Source organism: Lates calcarifer, linkage group LG17 (genome assembly GCF_001640805.2).
Source record: "Lates calcarifer isolate ASB-BC8 linkage group LG17, TLL_Latcal_v3, whole genome shotgun sequence".
NCBI classification, from domain to species: domain Eukaryota; kingdom Metazoa; phylum Chordata; class Actinopteri; family Centropomidae; genus Lates; species Lates calcarifer.
The window spans coordinates 4372324-4392485 of record NC_066849.1 but is presented as its reverse complement, the minus strand read 5'-3'; the positions used below and the strand labels follow the sequence as shown (position 1 = coordinate 4392485).

Here is a 20162-nt window from a genome sequence, read left to right as displayed (position 1 = left end):
ACCATATACAGAAAACTGCCAAAAATCAGGAGCAAAAATATTAAAACAGAAATAACAGTAAAATTAATAGTGCACCTCATACTGTTTAAGTATCTTTACTATAATTACACAGACAAAAACAATGTACAATAGCTGGATGTTTCAGGCTCACTTCATCTCATAACATCATTATTGTTACACTCTGCAAAATGAAGCGGCACACGTCACACAGCACAAAATGTTTCATTGAGTACAAAACTTGAAAAGAACCAGGTCAATGGAAAAAAACAAAAGCACATTTACAGTGATTTACATGAAGTCAGTCCACCATTTTAATCACACAAGGACACTCACTCTCTCTCTTTCAAGCACTGAAACCAAAAGAAAGTATTTTATTACTACCATGACGTGACATCCATTTACTTTGGATTAAGTGGATGATTCATGGCAGTTTTAAATGTTGTTAACTTGGCGTAATGCATATGCAGTATATTTTTATTTCCAGATAACCTTTTGCTTTTTTGTATGTTTACTCAATTCTCAATTCTCAAAACTCAATTTACCACATTTAGGTTCTCTTTTACTGTACCTTTTTTTAAACCTCAACCAATGAATGTATGTAGGTAATGGTTAACTCATACTAGATGAACAAATCAACTCGAAAAATGCAGGTGCAGGATACTTGGAAAAAAAAAGGGGAAGCAGTGAAATTGCCACACCCTTTTCTTTGAATCATATTCTAAGAATATTTCAACAGCATGTGAATCTGCTTTCACATGTCCCCCCGTCCATTTCATGTACACTGACAAAATGAAGGCACAGATTGATGAAAAGAGCACAACTGAGATTAGTCTGGATACACAGTTTGCTAGAAGACTCCTCAAAAAAGACTGAGATTTTGATTAACCCAATTCAGTAACTCTTGGGTGGTTCACCTTCACTGAAATACTTTCACTTACAGGGATTCACTGCACCTGCATTTAGTTCCAAATATCACAAATACACAATGTGCCAGCTTCAAACATTGTCTTAGAAGAAGAGGCAGAAACTAGGTTAGTAAAAATGGTCTCTGGGGTCTTCAAAAATGAACAAAAAGGAAGGTAACAGTGACAAGGCCTTCCTGTTGGCCACTCTAATGCAACCTACTATGCTCTGGGCTCAATATGTGTGCTGTGTCTTTAATGAGAATCTATTCCTCATGGGCTTTTCTGCATCTTGAAGTCCTCCTGTCACTTCTCTCTCTCCACTCACAGGCAGATAGGGCAGGTGCGTATGATTGCATGTGGTAAATCATAGCACCAAACTCTGAGCAGCTCCTTGGCCTCCCTACAGAGAGGGGGACAGTGGTGGTTGTTGATAGAAGAGAAGGTCCAGCTTAGGCCCGTTCTTTGCGCTTCAGTTTGGAGGACTTCTTGACGGCACCGTTCTTGTTGAGCAGCTTCAGCACTTTCTCCTTGTGGTCGAGCACTTTCATCATGGTGTCTCTGGCCTCGGTCACCTGGTCCATCACCAGCTTACAGCGCTGCATGTTACCCTGACGACACACAAACACCTTCAGCTGGGGGTGCTTTTTTGGCGTATCAAAAGGTCTGCTCATCTGAGAATAATGTAGTGTTTCTATTTACTCTCATGTAAAGAGGCAACAGAATAACTGCTGCTCTCATGTACACGTATATATACAGCTTTTTCCTGCATTAACATTTTCATCAACTGGATGAGCATAATTTTTAAGTGAATAATCTGGTTTGGCCGATTACACAATGTTCATGATATTAGTTAACTAAACTTGGGTTCAACTTAATTTATATACACAACATAAGCAATGATGGCAAATAACTGAGCAGAGAAACTTCTAAGGTTATAAACAACCTTACCTGTATAAGCTCGTTGATTCGGTGAAGGTCATCATCAGCGCCTGCTCTCTTCTTTGGAATCAGGCCCTCTTGAAGGGTAGAGAGGCGGCTGTACACATCATGCTCTAAACTCGACTATAGATCAAGTAAAAAACACATCAGGTTTACTTAAGTTTAAAAAAACACACTGTGTGTGAGAATGACTTTCTCTCTGCAAGCTATTACTAAAAGACACCAGTGAATATGAATGGACAGAATATATTGTTCAAATGGCGTTAAGTGGTGATTGCATTGATATGGTAACAAAAGTATCAAAATGTTTAAACGAATGTTAAAGACTTGTATCTTTTCATCAACTACAGCTCTCTGTTGCCTCTATTTATTACTAATTTGATTGAAATGAATTCTAGTTGCTCAACTGGATGTTTGCCAAAGCAATGCCTATATTGTGTTCCAGCACTCACCAGCTGCCTGAGCTGTGCAGCACACAGGTGAATTTTCCAGCCTTGTGCTCTGCATGCCACGCCTCTCTGATTAGCCATATCCTGTAAGGTGCCCTTCTTCTCCTCTGTGAGACAAAGAAAGAATTGTTGTTAGAAATAAAAAGCCATTAGCTATTACTTTAACACTTAGGATTTTTTGCCTAATAAGATACTGACCTTTGACTCGGATATCGCTGTACCTCTGGAAGTGGTGATAGGCGGCTTTCCAGGGGTTACGGTAGTGCCGCAAAAGGGTAACAGGTGGGCGAGGCCTGACTGGCACATAACGCACTCCTTCTTCATCTAAAAGACAAAAACAATCGTTAAACAAGTGATAGTGCTGATAACACATACTAAGATCAATGTGGCAGTGGACGACATTACATTACATACCAACATATTCCCTCGGTGGAGATTCACACCTCTCAGCCCTGCCTGTGATGGGCCTGCCTGGGGCCTTCTCCTCATCAGTGCTGTTGGTCTCCACCATTTCACTCTCCTCTGTAGAAATAACATGCTGCTGCTTGCGAGGCTTCTTCCTCGGGGAGGCCCCGGGGATCAGATCTCCTGTGGCAGGAGTGCTAAGAGTGGAGGCCTGGGTTGTGAGTGCTGGGGCTGATGACAAGCTCGCATTGGGATCTGTGGGGGAAGAGATACACACATCAGTAACTTATTAGTTCCTTTACATTCTTCATTCTATTTTTCCTCCAGGTCACATCACTGGTGACACACTCCTCACCTGGCTGGGTGTCCATGGTCTCCACCTCCTGCTTAATTTTCACATCTGGGCAGGTGGAGCTGGCAGCACAGGCTGCGGTGCTACTGGCTGCAGGCTGAGTTGGGGAGGCCACGGTGTTGGCCATTGAAGCGGGGACAGGGGGAGTTACAGCCATGGCTGCTGGCAGGGCTGAGAGGACAGTGGAGGGCTGGGAAGGAGGTACAGATCCCGGCGTGCCGAGCATGGTCGGAATGGCTTGGGCGAGGTGCTGGGCGTTCGAGGACACCACTTGCTGCTCTCCTCCCTGAGAGGGCAGTGCTTCTACTGTGGCCATGACAGGAGGAGTCACTGCCATGTGAATCTCGGTTTTGGGTTTCATACTGAGACAAGACATGAAAGTGTCAGGTTACAGGCTCATATCAGAACTCATAATGACAGGATGTGTATGTGGATGCGATCAGTCTGACAGAAGCTCACCCTGCAGGTCGGGGAGATCCTGCTCCTCTCACGCCACTCTCAATTCTGCCACTGCTGGGTTCGCTGGGTTGGGCAGGGATCAGGTTCTTACGAACACAACTGAAACACATTAAGACAGGCTGGGTTTTTTGGTAAAAGGGAACATTTTTTCCATCTTATTTGAACTTAAAAAGTTCATGTCAAACTTTATTTGAAGAATGCTGACTGTCAACCTGACTATGTGCCACTAAAAGCCCAGTTTCAAAAGTCAAGAGACATCTTTTTTATAAACTGCAGAGTAAAACACAGTTTCCGTGTTACGTCTAATTTTAAGGTTGGGCTTTGGTTTAAAAATGAGGTCAGCGTTAGGGTTACCACAGAGTGGAATGATCCAAAATATTAGCAAGAGATCAAGAGATCTCTCTTAAAAATACTACACATTTTTATATTCACTTCCATTTAAAAATAAAAAGACAGCTGACCTCAAGAAGTACTATTGTTCTCAGGTAGCACGTAGGAGTGAATTAATAATGGCTTTCTAATTTACTGAAATATCACCTTTAGTATAATATCCTTTTGTTTTGCATTTTACTTCAAATCAAACAAATCCTTCTTTATTTCTGTCACTGTTTGGTGTTTTTCTAATGACATGTTGATGAAAGCTGAGACAATATTTTCCAATTGTTTTAGGACCTCGAATATCGACACTGTTAAATTTATCATGGCATCGTCTGCTGATTTCTGACAACAGGAATTCAAACTCTGCAGTGTGAAAGTCTTCCTTTGACTGTTAAGATACCATTTATGTGAATGAAAATTTCCTACAAACAGAGCAGAACACATGGCCTTACACAGCAGTCTGGGGTCACAGATTACATTAATCATCAAAACTCACTGAGGTGCTCCAACTCATCAACAGGTGGAAACCAGCAATGTACAAGTTTGTGCAGTTTGCTAAATCCAACACTTGTATGAATAAGTCTTATTGAATGTGGTAAGAGAGGTTTAGGAGAAAAATATGTATTCTTGCAGGACCAAATGTCTCCTGTGCTGGTGTACTCACCTTTCATTAGCAGGCTTTTTGCGAAGGATGCTGGGTCTAGGGGAGGAGACCAGGGTGGGAGCTCCTCCCACTCCTCCCTGGGTGTGTGCCTGCACCATGGTGGCTACTGGCTGGGTGGTGCTGAATGTGCTGCTGATTGGGCTAGCTACAAAGCCATCAGCCAAAACAACCCCTGAATGAAACAAAGCCTGCATTACAAACAGCCCACAACTCTGTTAACTCCTCATAACATCATGACACAATGTCCATTTAGTAATTACCTGGTTTGGCTTCAGACTGCGGTTGCTGCTGCTGAGTGACTATAGGCGCCTGCTGTATTCCCTGTGTTGTGATTGACGCAGACGTGTGCAGGCCTTGCACTCCTATCGGTGTGGGCTGGATACCCTGCGCAGCGATTGGTGCAGGCTGGATCCCTTGGGTGCTGATTTGCGCAGAGGGCAGACCAATACGATCAACCGCCATCAGCTGCATGTGGTTCAGATGGACAGTGGTGGCCACGCCTACTCCAGGTTGTGTGGGCAGTGCTGAACTAGGAGCTTGAGGAGTGACTTGTTGAGAGGGAACATTAAGTTGAAATGAGGTCAGTGTGCTATCAAGTCACACCTCTAACACTCTAGTTTCACATTTCATATCCAAAGTGCATGGTTCAACATATCTTGCCAATATGTCCAAGTCATAGTCCAAGCTTTTATATGTCAATTCAAATGACAAATGGTATGTTACACTCTACACCAATCACTACAATAGTAAATAGCTTGACTTAACATTTCTGGTATATGAATATTTGCACTGTTTCCCATTCACTTCTATTGAACAGAACAGAACAACAGACAAAGTCAGGTGTGCATTTCCTGTTTTTTTTGGTGTGATTGTCAACCAGCTCTGGCAGATTCATAGGTCAGAGTTCACCTTTGTTCAACTTCAACTTGGCTAATATGCTCATTTTCACAATAGAGAAATTGCTTTATTGTGAGGGGGATGGAGAATTTATTACTCTAGCCTATCTTATCACTATATTCGGTACGCTATCACGCTACCAAACAACAGAATGTAATATCACTCTCTTGCTCTGTTTATTTTTTGGGATTACTCTGACCAATATTTATTCATTTCTTGCATCGGTAATATGACATCACATCTTTTTTTTAGGGCAGAATGCAGAAAACCTTTGTTAAAATTTAATATGAACAAGCTTTTGGTTGTGAGTTGTGACTGCCAGTAAAGCAGCAATGTTCAGTAGCGCTTACCAGGATACTGTCGGATGGTCGATACAGAGCTGCTGATGGGGGTGTAGGTGTGTGTCAGAGGATATGATGAGGAATATGCTGGCAGGAAATACTGGAACTGTACTGGCACAGGTGGCCTTAAAAAGAAAACATACAAGATTAATCAAAGATTGATCATTATTTGAATAAAGTATCTATTCTGAAGTTAATAAATAATTTTCTAATAACAAGATATAGATCACATAATTATTCATCTTTATAGTCTCCATATCCACATATTTATACAGGAATCATAAAACAATCTCTGATTTTTTTCCTTTGGTGAATGCAATCTGCATGAGTACAGGGACATGTGAAACAGCTTTTTACTGCTCATTATTTGCCTAGTCACTACTTCCAGGTTAATACCAGTCTCCTTTTAGATTATCAGAGCTACATATGCAGTATGTGGCAGAGGGCAAGTGGGCACTACAACAGAGATCTCTGAAGGAATATAACTCTCCAGTGCTTGTGGTAGGCAAAAAAAAAAAAAGAAACATCTACTTTTCGCCAAAATCAAGCTCTCACCTGTTGTCACTTCTTGCTTCCATGGTGACAGGGTTAGGAGATGACCGATGGCCTGGGATGGGGATGAGGTTGGTTCTCTCTCCTGGGTAGTCGGGCTGCACACGGGATGAAGAGTGGGCGATGGGCTGAGGGACCACTTTAGCTGTGAAGAAGAAAGATGGTTAAGACCAAGTGTTTACTAAAATCCATCCATCCATCCATCCATCCAACCATCATCTATGCCACCAGGCAAGGTACACTCTGAACAACGCTCACATTCACACTTACAGGCAATTTAGAGTCACCAATTAACCTGCTTATGTTTGGACTGTGGGAGGAGTATCCAGAGGGGACCCACACAGACATAGGGAGAACATGCAAACACAAAAAAGTCACAGGCGACCCGGGGTTAAAACCAAGAAACCTCTTGCTGTGAGGCAACAGTGCTAACCAGACAGTTAAAAGGTGCTAAAAACTGAATGAGGTGAAGCACACAACAGCACACAACAGTGTTCAAACAAGACACATGGTCAAACTTACCAACAGGGATGGTAGAGGTGGTCACAGCTGTAGCATGAGAGGAGTGTGAGGCCATTGTCATGGTGACAATAGTGCTACTTGTCATTTGGGTATGTGGCACAGTGCCTGTACATAAACAAAGCAAAATTAACGATATTTGTGTAAGAATAACTGCCCACACTGCAGTAGATTTTTTGGTTCTTTGGTCAAACAGAACAAACTACTATGGTGAATTATATAACGTTAACAAAGCAATACCTATTGTGGTGGTTGATGGCACAGTATTAGTGGCAACAATTGGTGCCACAGTTGCTGCAGGTGTCACAGTATTGAAGATGGGCTTCTGTGAGGTGGAAATGGAATGAGATATTATTTCAGTCACTACAAAAAATGACATTATTTTATCAAACCACCATAAACAAGTAGCAACCTGTGTCATAGTATGTGGAGGCTGCGGCTTTTGAGCCCCAATGGCAGGGTGTGACGGCAGTGTGATCCGCGTGTTGGGGTCACGGGATGTCTGATTCCTCTGAATACTGACGGTGGGTGGAGGGGGGTGAATGGTCAGCCCTGGACGCCTGAAAGAACCAAAAAATTAAATGAATGTCCTGTTTAGTGCATAAAAACAGCCCAGAGGGAATGGTCAGTACAGAAAGCATTTGTGTAAAACCAGTGATGATAACATACAGGTTAACACCCTGAAGACCTGGTAAGAATTCCCATTTCCAAAGTGTATCATTTAATAGACTTCTGTCTATGTAAAAGATGCACATATGCAGCATCTCTGCTTACACCCTAATTAATAAATTCTTCCACGATACCTACCCATGGGATACCTCCGCAGAGTGTGTAACAGTTGGACTGATAACTGGGGACTGTGTTCTAGTTGCTGAGATGGGAGCCACCACAGTTGGAAGCACAGCTGTAGAGGTTGTTACAGCAGGGCGGGACTGTGGACAGAGAGAGAGGACACTGTTAGACACTAAATGCTCAACACAGTATTCCCAGTTTGTTATATTAAAGTACATGGGGTACCTGAATAGTCTGGTGGATGATGTGCTGCACTGTGGGCTGGCCAGGGCCCGCATTTGCTCCAGCAGCTGGCCGTAGAACAGTTTTGGAGTTGGACATAACAGCAGCTGCAGCAGCCCCTTTAAAATAAAATAAAAAAAACACTCTGATCAGGAGAAAAGCACTGCTCCAGGTGAGTAACAAATGCACTGCTGTCTCAAGGACAAGCCATCATAAAGCCTAACATACTGCTGTTACTACATCATGCATACCTCTGGGTAAATGGGATGTGAAGGTCTGGGAAGGGACGGTAGGGGTGCCAATCTGCAGTGCAGGGGCACTGCCCCTAATGATTAGGTGGTGTACGTTGCTGGAGTGACCCTGAAACACAATGAAAGCAGCCCAGGGCTTTAGTGATCAGCAAGAAACAGACAATAACCTATACTGAGAGCAAATGCACAGTGCACCCACCTGCTGACCACTGATGGTTGCCACAGGAATAGATGGGGTAGGAGCAATACTGCTCTCTATGGTGACAGTAATGTGACCAGGCACCTTGGGGGGTATAGGGATATGAGCCTGGTTGGAAGCTGGTGCTGGGGCAATAGGACGACTCTGCATAGGTGACTTAAGAACAGCCTAATAAAAGACACAAATGTATTTCTGGTTTTTAGTCTTGAGCGGTGTTGAAAATAATATCAGTTTAATAAAAAAGTTTCCTGAAATCAACAAATTGCAAAAGGAAACAACATGCTGCAGTAGAACGCAGCTGAATGTTTATAGAGTGACTACAAGGTTAGGTGCTTTGTATATTAATGTTGACAGTAATATTTTTGGTGAGCCACTTATTAAAAAAATAATTAGCTGTCCCTAAGCTATCCCTCTAGATAAAGCACCTCTGAAAGAATTTGTTTTGGTTTAAACACTAAATAAGCAGAAGATGGGTCTGTAACAAAAAGCAAGGGAAAAACTAGCTTATCTGATTCTCTTATGTATAAAATTTGAAACTTAACTCCTTATTTAAATTTTGCAAACTTTTGATTCCCGTGTTTATCTTTGAAACAACTACACTAAACTGGAACCTCTCTATCCATTTAGACTGAAAACAGAACTGCAACTTGCAGTTATAAACATCTTCCTGCTCGTTCCTGCGTCTCCCCTCTTGAGCTAATCTGCTACCAACTCCAGCCAAGTTTCATCTCAGATTTCAGCGTTGGACCAGTTGACACAAAACAAGCCCATACAGACTAAGACCTGTGATATTGAGCACATTTTAAAATTAAACATTTCCAACTCTGTCTGGAGGGCATGAAGACTGGATGAGAAGGGCAAATTACATCCTCTATTACTACAAACAAGATCATCTACAGACTGTTGATTTCTTATTAACAACAATCAGTTCAGCCAACCTTTCATCTTCAGAAAGGTCATCCAACATGACCCAACTATAAATCAGCACTTTCCGGATGAATAAATTAAATCTAATTTGCCAGCAGTTTATTGTTTCACAACCACTGAAAGCATTATACCATGGCCAACTTAACTTATGATTAAAATGTATTCACCTCACACTGGGAAGGGAAATAACACTGCATGTTACACTATAAACATGTATAAAAAGCCTCAGAAAATGAGAGTTAGCCATATAATTCTCACCTTCATCTGTCCCTCAGTGAGGACTGTAGGCTGGCCCTGTGGGAGGTGGACAGGGGGGGCAGGTACAGTCACAGGTGTGCCAGGCTGGATGGGTACTGTCTGGGGAGCAGCTTGTGGCTGGCCATGCGTCTGCATTTGAGGATAAGGTCTGACCACCATGGTCTCCTGCTTGTCATCTCTGAATGCCAAGGTTCCCCCTCCTCCGGCTGGTGGATGATCCTGCTGCCCATGGTCAGCATCCCTGCTGCTGTCAGCATCTGCACCAGCTACAGAATAAATGTTAAATTAAACATTATTTTAAAGATATCTTCCTCGCCACTTATGAAGTATCCTGTGAGTCGTTTAAGTGACAGTACGTTACCTGGAGCATTTGAAGGCTGACTGACAGACACAAGGTTTCCAGCAGCCGGGATCTGAGGTGCTCCCCCGCTGGAAGGAGGCAGCCCGTGTCGGGGGAATTGCTGGGAGCTCATTTTTAACTATTTATGACCTAAAATAGTATCAGGATCGTATGTTAAATCCAGCACCAGACATACTGAAGATATCGTTAAGATCTGATTTCGGTTAACGACTGCATTCCTTTTATAAACCTTGCTCGAGGACAACAATAATAAAAAGCTACCGGTTTAACCCTTTACAGGCGGCGGGGGTACATAAACAGGCTAATGGAGAACTGCGGAATATTCTCTTTACTAGCTGGCCAATAAGCCAAGGGAAAGTCGACAGCACTGAGCAACTGGTGTTAATAAAAGTGTATATATATATATATATATATTTGACTGTGAAAACCGAAGCAAGAACATTTTGTGGACCTTTGTCTGACGTAAACGATAAGTGAGCAACAGCATATGACAAAACTGATCGACAACAAATGCACCGTTGCTAATGAAATATCAATTCACCATGCTAGTACAAAAATGGATTTCTAATTGCCATTTTCCTCAGTCAGATAATGTACACTCTGGTCACTTGTAACATTAAAACTAAAAAGCTACCTTGTTAGCCAGCTACCTTAGCTAGCAGCAGGCTAACGTTAGAATCGCTAACCCTGCTGCCGCCTGATTTTCATGCTAAATCGCAGACTTTCTGCAGAGTACAACGGCGTTAACTTAATTGGGCTAAACAAACAAACACATTAATGTATGTGTGCAGACGTTACCGTATCGCGGAGTTACTAGGCAATGGTCGTTTTGTGGATTACAGTTTTTTCCATTCGTCTTTTCTTTTTTCCAACATGTAAGCCGGAAGAACGCTCTGAAAGAATCAGACCTCCCTGCTTCTTTCCGCCAATCAGAAAAGAGACTCCCAGACCGCTGGCCAATCGAGGCTCCGAAAATGGTGTTGGCCAACCTAAATCTACACTAGGAGGGGGACTCTCGGGGGACCGCTACGACTTGCAAGACCTCGATCACGTGGTCAACAGTGGCAGCCGAGCTAGCACTGAAGCTAATTTACTAGCATGTTTACTGCCAGCTGACCGTCTCCGTCGATGGAGACCGTCTTCACGCACAATGATGTGTTAATGTTTTTACAGTGTTATCCAGTGTACTCAGATGTTACTCAGATTTTTGGCTTAAATTAGACGACCGATACTGCAACGTACACATACTGCACTAAGAGTGCTACTTCACCAATGAGGTACTACCAGCAAAATATATCCTCTTCCTAAAATACCGTGTTGTTTTCATCTTTACATATATTTCTCTGGCCATATGCTTTTCCGAGTGCCCCACGTTTATGAAAATCGAAAGGAAAACACTGTGCAGTAGTACAAAATTGAAAGGAAACTTTACTGTAAATACCTCTACAGTGTTTTATATAAACAGCATAACATACACACAACAGACGACTCTGCTAGCCTACTGTCATGTGACCATCACTTTGGAAGGCTGGGCTGTCGAAAGTCTCCCGCTTTACAAACTGATTGGAGCTGGCTGCTCTTGAGCCCTCCTAGTACTCTAATGCCATCACAGTACCTTCAATACCACACTAGAGGGCGACAGCCAACCGCAGAAATGTTGCAGGATCTGATTATGGCTTTGACTTACAGGTTAAGTGTGTGTGTGCGAAGGAAAATGGTTGAGGTGAACAACAGAGAAATTGTGCATGGACCTTTTTCCTGGAAGACATTTTGACATGTCACAGATATAAATAATAAGACCAAAGATGGCTGAATTGCATTTAGCTGCTTCAGGTTCACAGTCCACAGTGGTTTGCATTACTTTTATAAATCTAAACAAAACTGCATCTATCTGCCTGGGTGAGACAAAAAAAAAAAGTGTTAAAGCCAGAACAGATGAGGAATGAGATCATAGAGGAGACAGAAACCTGGAGACTTAGAGGGAGAAGAAGGAGGACATGAGGGGCAGAAATAAGGAGTGAAGGAGGGGGATGTGTGTGGCATTTAAAAAAAAAAAAAAAAGAGGATGGAGAGGGCACAAAGGAGAGGGATGAAGAGAGATTTCCAGTGTCACTATGAATTTACTGATTTGTTTGCATCAAAGTCTCACAGCTCTTAGCTTTCATTCCTCTTCTGTCACTGTGGAAATTAAAACACCTGCATTCAAGACTTCACTTGAGTAAAAGTACGAAGAGTTTTGAATTAAACTGAATTGAATTAAACAATCACACACTAGAAGAAGAAAGTGTAAAGTGGACAATGTGTGCACATGTACCAAGGTGTGGAGTTACAACCATGCTCTAGCTGTGACAAGTGAGTTTATCTTTGATGATATGAATGCCTATATAAGGTGATTTACTGTTTGTTTTCTCTGTTCCCTGTACTTAATGGCCATTTTGGCACCCAAAGTTATTTTTTAACTCTTTCATTCAGAATCAAAGTAATTATATCAAAATGTGTTTGACTGATTTAAATTGGGATAGTATGACTCTTGTAATGTAAAATGCACCCACATTCAACATTTACTTTCTAACATTAGCTAAAATGTTTAAAGTAAAATGAGTTAACAGTAGTCACTTTGAATTATCACTAGGAAATTTAAATAAATGACAATTTAGCTGCTTTTCAAGCAAAAGCTGACTTAATGAAAACCTGGTCTTGACTGAATGTTAGGTGTCAAGCAAAGTTTAAAGTATTTACCCAAGGTAAAACTCACAATAAGCTAATAGCTACATTAAGACTGCCTTAATTTAAACAAAATCATCTTTGGCTGGCTAGATATCTAGTGTTACTTCACTCATATAATATTACACATGTAGATTATATTTATAAGAAGAATGGCATTAGCCATCATGTTAGCATTTCAGCATACAGTAATATCAGTACAGTTAAGCTACATGAAGGACTTTCTGTGCAAAACTTAATTGTTAAACTGTGGATGTCTGTGAACTGTAAGAACACAGCTTGGACATAAAAATGTATATTAATATTAAGATGTGAAATGGGCTAATTAGGTTCAGGCAGGTGCAAAAAATAATAGTGAAAGGACTTATTTTGTAGTAATATAGCTCAGTCTCGGTATCACTTCAGCATCTTTGTAGATGAACAAGTTTTATTACAGTTCACACATCTTACAAACAAACATCTGTGACAGTGTTCAACTGTCAACAGAAGGTGTGTAGTTTCTACACCGTGTTAGAGCTTGTTAATCTAAAACTTTGGCATCTCTGTGGCTTCACTGAAGAGTCTTACATCAGCAATTTCAATTTCCATCACATGTTTCATTTCTTCTGAACAGAAGAATCACACCATTCCTGACAACAGTCAAACAGATCAGCACAGACAGTGCCCCAACTTGGATGAGAGGTAAGAAAGTTGCTTATGAATAAAGTAAACTTAGTGACAGGAAAAACAGATGCACTTGTTCATGTTACAGGATTTATTAAAGGACTGTTGCACTGAATTTCAAGACATTGTACAATTGTTTATATTTTCTCATCAGTCAGCTTTAAAATAAAAATATCCAAATGTTCTGACAGAATTATTAATGCCTTTAAACAATTCCTCTAAATGACGTATTTCAATTACGAGTTCACTTGGCGCTATGGTCTGTTCGGTTGACCCCTGGAATGCATGTGCTTTACATTACCATTGTAAAAATTTGTGGTAGTTGTATTTTGGTTTATCCTGACTGTTGTTTTTGTTTTTGCTCTACAGAGAAAAGACAGAAGTTCCAGATATTTACCAGCGTGGACCTGAGCGTTGTCTTATAATGTGTTGATGATAGTTTGTTATTGAACCGTCTGAGGTTGTTTTTTTTATTCCAACAGAGATGGTGTCACGTGGCTCCGATCACAGATGAGGATGAAGCTCAGCAGAAGATCCCTGAGAAACATTGCAGAAGGTAACGAGACTCATTTCACTCGGCTTTGTCTTAATCTCCTCAAAAAGTATTTAGGTTTAGGTTATGTTGTGGTGACCTGCTTTTTGTCCCCTAACGTAAAGTGAATCTCAGTGTGACCATGTGACCAGATGAATGCGTCCACAAAGTGTTCACAGCAGCTTTCACAGTCTTTTGGTCATGTTATTGACTGTGTGTGCCTCTCTTTCTATAGTACCAACAAGAGTCATGCCACACAGGTCGTTAACACACAGATCCTCAGGAATCGACATGCCTCCTGGCTTGGGTAACTAAATCTGCTCACACACTCTCTCACACAGAGACACAAGAAACAAACAAACTGCTAAATATTTTTCAAGAATAGAGAAAGTGTTTCTTTCCCTGAATGAACTGCATCCAGGACATAAACCATTAGCTAAAGTTAAAATGCAACTTGCTCACATTTTAGGACGATGAACCCAATTTAGCTGCTTTTGATTTGAATTTAGCAGAGTTGTGATTTGTCACTGAAGATGTTGATGTGTAATGTGACTTCTTCTTCTCAGGTTTCCCAACCCAGGCCACACACAGTGTGTGGGAGATGTGTGGAGTCTGTTTCCTGAGGCTGATCTGATGAGGTAGGGCAGCAACACACACACACACAGGATGCCCACGAGTTCATAAACAGCGTTCTGGAGCAGATGAGGAGTCTGACTCCACCACTCTGAGAAATTGCATCCTTCGTGGGCACAAGCTACAGCTGCCCCATGGAGAGCAACCTGGTGTTCAGAATGAAAAACACCAGGACATGCAAAAGGTAAAACCACACAGAAAAACACACAGCATGTGGTGGCAGAGCAGAAATTCCCTTTTCTTTCATCGCTGGTTTTCTTCCCCGTCTACAGAGTCCTGATGTTTCACCTGAGGAGATTCAGGTTCACTCCGTACGTGCAGATGGTGAAGCTGCATGATCTTGTTATCTTCTTCAGGGAGCTGATGGTCACCTCCAGCCAGGTAAAACAATCACACACCTGACAACAAACTCAGGGTAAACATGTGGACTGTGTGAGTGTGTGTGTGTGTGTGTGTGTGTGTGTGTGAGAGAGGCTAACTTTAGCTGTCTGCATTTCCTCTCAGGGTTGGTACAGCCTGGTCAGTATCATCAGCCACTTTGGCAGCAGAGGAAACAGCAGTAAGATATTCACACACTGAAGATCTTGACCGTCTCCTACTGTAGCCACGAGGTTCTCAGACACAGAACAGATAGATAAGTGCTAATCAGAGGAGGAAATATTTCATTACAGACGTGTGAACATTTCTAGTGAGAGCTTTGATCAGTACCTGTTTTTGGTATGTTTTACATTGTGCCTCCTTGCTCTTCTGTCAGGAAATTACATCAGCGGAGCCGGACAACACAGCTGACCACTGGCCCCTCTACAACGATCAGAGAAGATGAGAAGACCCCCCCCCGATATGCTTACCATTTCATTGATTATTCACATAACTGTATCTCTGACTAGCTTCACATCTACTGGACACAGTCTTTCTGTTCTATCCTGTTTAATTTCCCTGTCACTTGCCCTTACTGCAGAGAGAAGTACACTCCCTGGGGCTGTTCAGCTCTTGAAGTCTAAACTGAAGGCATTTTGTTCAAAACTGACACAACAGCAGTTGTAAATTGTATTTCCTTCTGGGTAGAAGGGTTAAAAGGGCAAAAGGAAAAAAATAAATATGTTGAACATTGATGAAAAATTGCCTTTGGCATCAAAGATGAAAGATTCATACAGAAAGGAAAATACAGAGTTTTGAAGAAATAAGATTTGAATTTCAACTTAACTAAGAAAGATTTATCATTGGTGACGTTGCCAAGTTTGATTGAGCTTGATTTTTTATTATTTTATATTAAAACAACTTTTTTAGGTAAAGAATTGCATCAAGAAAAATGCTCTTCAATTTAAAGTCTAGAAAAAGTTTTTACAATGTAAATTTGCACCACATTTAATGTGGTTCTGCACAACATGTTTCATACAGTGTGAATCTTTGAAGATCTAAATGTTGAGCAAAAAGAAAAGAAAACAAGAATTCCCTCTGCTCTGCCCCTCCCAATATCAGTTACAGTCACTCATTATCTTAATATCACTGACCTGTCATCTGAGTGCGTCATCCTTTACATACACCTGGACCATAAAGGGTTATATAAAACATTCCTGCATACAAAGGCATGGCCAGTAAATTCCCAAGCTGTGCACGTTCACTCACTCACATTTCACCCATTGGTGTGCTTCTCTTACTGCGAGGTTGTGAAACCCTCATGACAAGCATTCTTTGGATGTTATTGCTGACTGGTTATGAAAATGATGTGGGTTGCTATGAAGTGTAGCTGAAGAGAAATTTATTTTCACCGAGAAGAGGATATGCAGAAAACATTATGAAATGTGGGTATAAATTGCACAGAATGAGGCAAGCTGAAACTAAACCAGTGTGACATCCAAGCATTAACATGTGTCTGCTGACAGGGGATTTTCAGGGAAAACATGCTGCCTATGGCCCTTATAGTTACACTGATTTATCCACCCTTTGACTCATCCTCTCAGTGTGAATTCTGTAGTGCTGTTCTTATGAATGATCTCTGTCATTTCACATACTAATTTGCCACTGACTCATTCGTCTATGTTGTTAATTACTCACTGGCATTGCAGACATGCAGACTTTTGGTGTCATTGCAGTGGCTTGCACCCGGCTCCATAGTGTCAAATTTTTACTGACTCAGGTGTCATTGTGTCCATTTAGCCTGGAGATCATGCTCATCTCTCTGTGTTGCTCCAGACACATAACATTTTGACTCATTGACTCACTCCTTTTCCTACAGTGAATCAGTTTTTCTGGATTGTGCAGCTCAGCTGATTCACTGGAAACCACTGGCAGTCCTAGACTGTAGCCAGCCAAACAGCCATGGTGAACATGGTGCCTTATGAGTGTTTTATGAAGTACACAAGTGTTTCTGTAACAGTGGCTTTATTAGAGTTTTTTCATTGAAAACAGCAGCTGCCTGCAGTGGCAAAAATTATGCTGATGTGAGCAGTGAGGGTAAAATTGCAGGCTCTAAAACCAAAACAATGATGTGAAAGACACTAAAACCCTCTGTAGAGATGAGGGGGAATAGAGAACTGGGAGATTGCTCTCTGTGGGTTTATCACTATGATTAACAATCTTTGCATTACACAGTCACTTAACTGTTACTAAAAACATAATTATTAGAGCAGCTTTAAAACATTTTCAAACACTTTCAAAGCTGTGTAAATGTATTTTTACATAGCTGATACCAGCTCGTTTCAGTCTATGATAATTATTGAATATTCAAGCTTTAGCTATGTGAGGCATGCCTGGTGATGTCCTCGTGGTAAAGTTGTTAAAAAAACAATTGCCTAATTACACATACAGCAAACATGGAGCAACACTACCATTCTTTTTAATGTGTTTCTGTCCATCTGATGGATGTATGCCCAATATTCAAACTCCTTTAACTCTCTTTTTGTTTCTACCAACTGCTGAGAGAACTATCTGGCCCTTTGGTGTGCAGTAGGTAGCTTACAGTGGCTTTTTAGCCAAAAACAGCTGCCTGCTGCAGCTGAAAATGACATGACTGACAGTGATGAAAACCAAAACAGTTAAGTTGTAAGCTGTAAAGTCAAAACAATGAGCTGAAAGAAGCTAAAATGCTTTGTAGAACTGGGGGGAACTGTGGAGCTGGGTGGTAATTATCTATTGATTTGTCTCTATAAGACGCATCCTTCAAACTGCTTAAGGTCATTTGGTCCATTTTTAATATAAAAATATTGATTAGTGCAGCTTTGAAGATATTATATTGTGTTGTATGTTTGAAGCAGTTTACATGTAATAATTGCTTTTTTATTGCTAATGTGTGAAAACATTGTGATGTGACATATAAAATTATTAATTCCCTGACTTTCTCCGTTGCCTAGAACACCCTGTACACTGATTTCTATGTGAAGTCGCCGAGTACTGACAATGTACTATTGTTACATTCGGATTGAAGTCCGCTGTCATTACCCAATGACCGCCCCAGCTAAAGAAATACCCCAAACAAAACCTTTATCTTTAACTTTATCTCATGAAGGTCGTGTTCAGCAAGGCATTTTTACTTATTTGTTCAACTTTTAGGATCAAAACTGACCCCAAGCTGGCTCTTTCACTACTGGACAGGTGAGCTGACATTACTGCAAAGCCTGTGACATTTATTGTGATACTGTGGTTTTAGCTGGCTATTGCCTTCTAGTGTTAGCTTGCCTGCTAACATGGACAAATCGGTAGCAAACTACTGTGCTGAGTGGATAACATCTACTAATTAATCCTAACTCCTGACAATCGACAACCTTGCCATTTGATAATTACTTCATCGGCTAACAAACCAACGCCAGATCCCTGCAGTTTAGCTAAGTTACAGCTACTTGGCTAACTGTTATTTGCTTGGTAATGTTATCGCCATGGTAGGACTGTATCTTGTGCACCCCCCGCAAGCACACAATGAGGACTGGTAAAGAGACTGACAGGGTTAGTGAGGACTTTATGGATGCTCGTGACTGCCTACTTTAGGAGTGACTGCAGTTCACCCTAACAGCCACAGGTGTCAGTAATAACAAGGGTTTTCCAATTTCTCCATACACAACCTTTAATTACCAAGTTTAAACAAGCCATAAATCTGACACAACTACATGACAAGCATTATCCAAAAAAACATGGAAAATGTGGAAAGGAAGCAGCATAAAGTGACACAAAGGAGTAAGGGATAGGTGACAGTTAAGTGATAGAGCAGTGTTTGAGAAGTAGAACAGATGAAGTGTTCTTACTGCTGCTCACAATCAACACCTAAAGCAAAACACCAGAACACCTAAAGCAAGACACAGACTTTAAACTTTGCTGCAAAAGGCCTGCTATCTGAGAGGGTTGCTTCATCTCAGTAACAGCCCTAAAATTAGAGGACGGTGCCCTGATTTATATGGAAAAGTTAAGGGGGGTGGGGGCACATTCCATGGCTGCTGTAGGCAGGAAGTTTTGGAATCTCCATGGAAATTAAGGCAAAACACAGAGCCCCACAGTTATTTTTCCAAGTATTTCACAGAGGCCTTTAGTGCAAAATGTGCTCAAAAGCTTCCAAAAGGAGACAGATGATTTGTTAGCAGTTGTCCCCTTTGTTGCTGCCAGACACATTGATTTACTCACATTAGGATACAAATAGTGCATGACTATAAAAGTGCAGTAAGCATTAAGGCAAGAGGAATTTAAGCAGATTAAACTGGCACAAATGCAACAACAGAATGTAAAGAATGTAAATTATGTCTCTAACCATGTCAAACAAACAACTTAATTACCTTAGAACAAGTTTGTTTTATTGACATCTGTTCTTGATCTACTATGATCAATGGTTTTGTTCAGTGAGAACAATTCACAGTTGCTGGGAGTCAAAGTGGTGAAATCGTGGTCATAAATGGAACAACTCTGACAACAATCACAGTAATTCCTGCAAGAGTCCAGATGTGTGTGGAATGCATACACGTACTTAGAAGTGAATTTTTTTTCATCCCCCGTGGATGATGATGAGTTTAGGACACTTGAGCGTTCCCAGGAATGAATTTCCCTCTGTGAAGTTGTTCAGACTTAGCACAGCCTGGAGTCAAGTAATCATAACCTTTCACCCACAGAGCCCCTTTACATCACCCACAGTCTGGTTGGGGCTCTTGTCTTCTAAGTGTTGCCAATAGAGGTGGGCTGAAATATCTAAAACGTAATCTTTCTGAGCACAAATGAGACTAAAATAATGGTAAACTACAGACCCCAGTGTGCTACATGTGTCCCAGCTGAAAAGGGTATTCAACAGATGAACATTTACTGTCGCAGTGTTTCTGAGAAAAGTGGCACTCAGCTACAACAAGTAAAGGCAGCAGGAGGAAAATGTGTGGCATCTATGGAATGCCATCCCCAGCTCACCAGAGAGAACAAGGAAGGCAAAAATATTTACATTAAAAGTCAAAGTGTATGGAAGAATTTTTGCATGCAAAAGTTGGGAGTGTACTACACATAAAAAGGGCAGAGTTACGGACGTTTGTCTGTCATGAAACTTGTTTTCTTGATGAATAATGAAAAAGTGATTATCAGGGATACATTGTGTCCATCAGGTGAGGGTAAGTATCATGAGATAAGAATTAAGAATTGACACAGTATTCAGTTAGAAAATTGTCAAAATCAAGCGCATTAGCACTAAGACAAAAAGACTGCTTTGTGACACTGGTCCATCCATATGAAGAGATATTGTCATTTATTTATTTATCAGCCAACTGGACAGTGTAACAAGCTC

General features: G+C 41.2%; 1 protein-coding gene across 1 annotated transcript; it reads right to left on the bottom strand.

Annotated features, from left to right (window-relative positions):
* Nucleotides 1-79: 79 nt before the first annotated feature.
* sap130a (Sin3A-associated protein a) lies at nucleotides 80-10783 on the bottom strand. Its single transcript, XM_018669859.2, has 21 exons — nucleotides 10669-10783; nucleotides 9871-9999; nucleotides 9510-9775; nucleotides 8325-8492; nucleotides 8126-8234; nucleotides 7878-7993; nucleotides 7668-7792; nucleotides 7273-7420; nucleotides 7101-7185; nucleotides 6864-6968; nucleotides 6345-6486; nucleotides 5799-5914; nucleotides 4812-5099; nucleotides 4552-4723; nucleotides 3510-3608; nucleotides 3054-3412; nucleotides 2708-2953; nucleotides 2492-2617; nucleotides 2297-2400; nucleotides 1854-1967; nucleotides 80-1513 (listed from the first exon to the last, which is right to left on the bottom strand). Exons 2-21 carry the CDS (start codon nucleotides 9980-9982, stop codon nucleotides 1355-1357), a joined length of 3159 nt encoding a protein of 1052 aa, XP_018525375.1. The 5' UTR covers nucleotides 9983-9999; nucleotides 10669-10783; the 3' UTR covers nucleotides 80-1354.
* Nucleotides 10784-20162: the final 9379 nt, after the last annotated feature.

Coding starts and splice junctions, on each gene's coding strand:
- sap130a (XM_018669859.2), bottom strand. CDS start 9,982: ATGAGCTCCCAGCAATTCCCCCGACACGGGCTGCCTCCTTCCAGCGGG. Junction 2,618..2,707: donor TCCACCGAGGGAATATGTTG/GTATGTAATGTA, acceptor TTTGTCTTTTAG/ATGAAGAAGGAGTGCGTTAT. Junction 1,968..2,296: donor CTGCACAGCTCAGGCAGCTG/GTGAGTGCTGGA, acceptor CTTGATCTATAG/TCGAGTTTAGAGCATGATGT.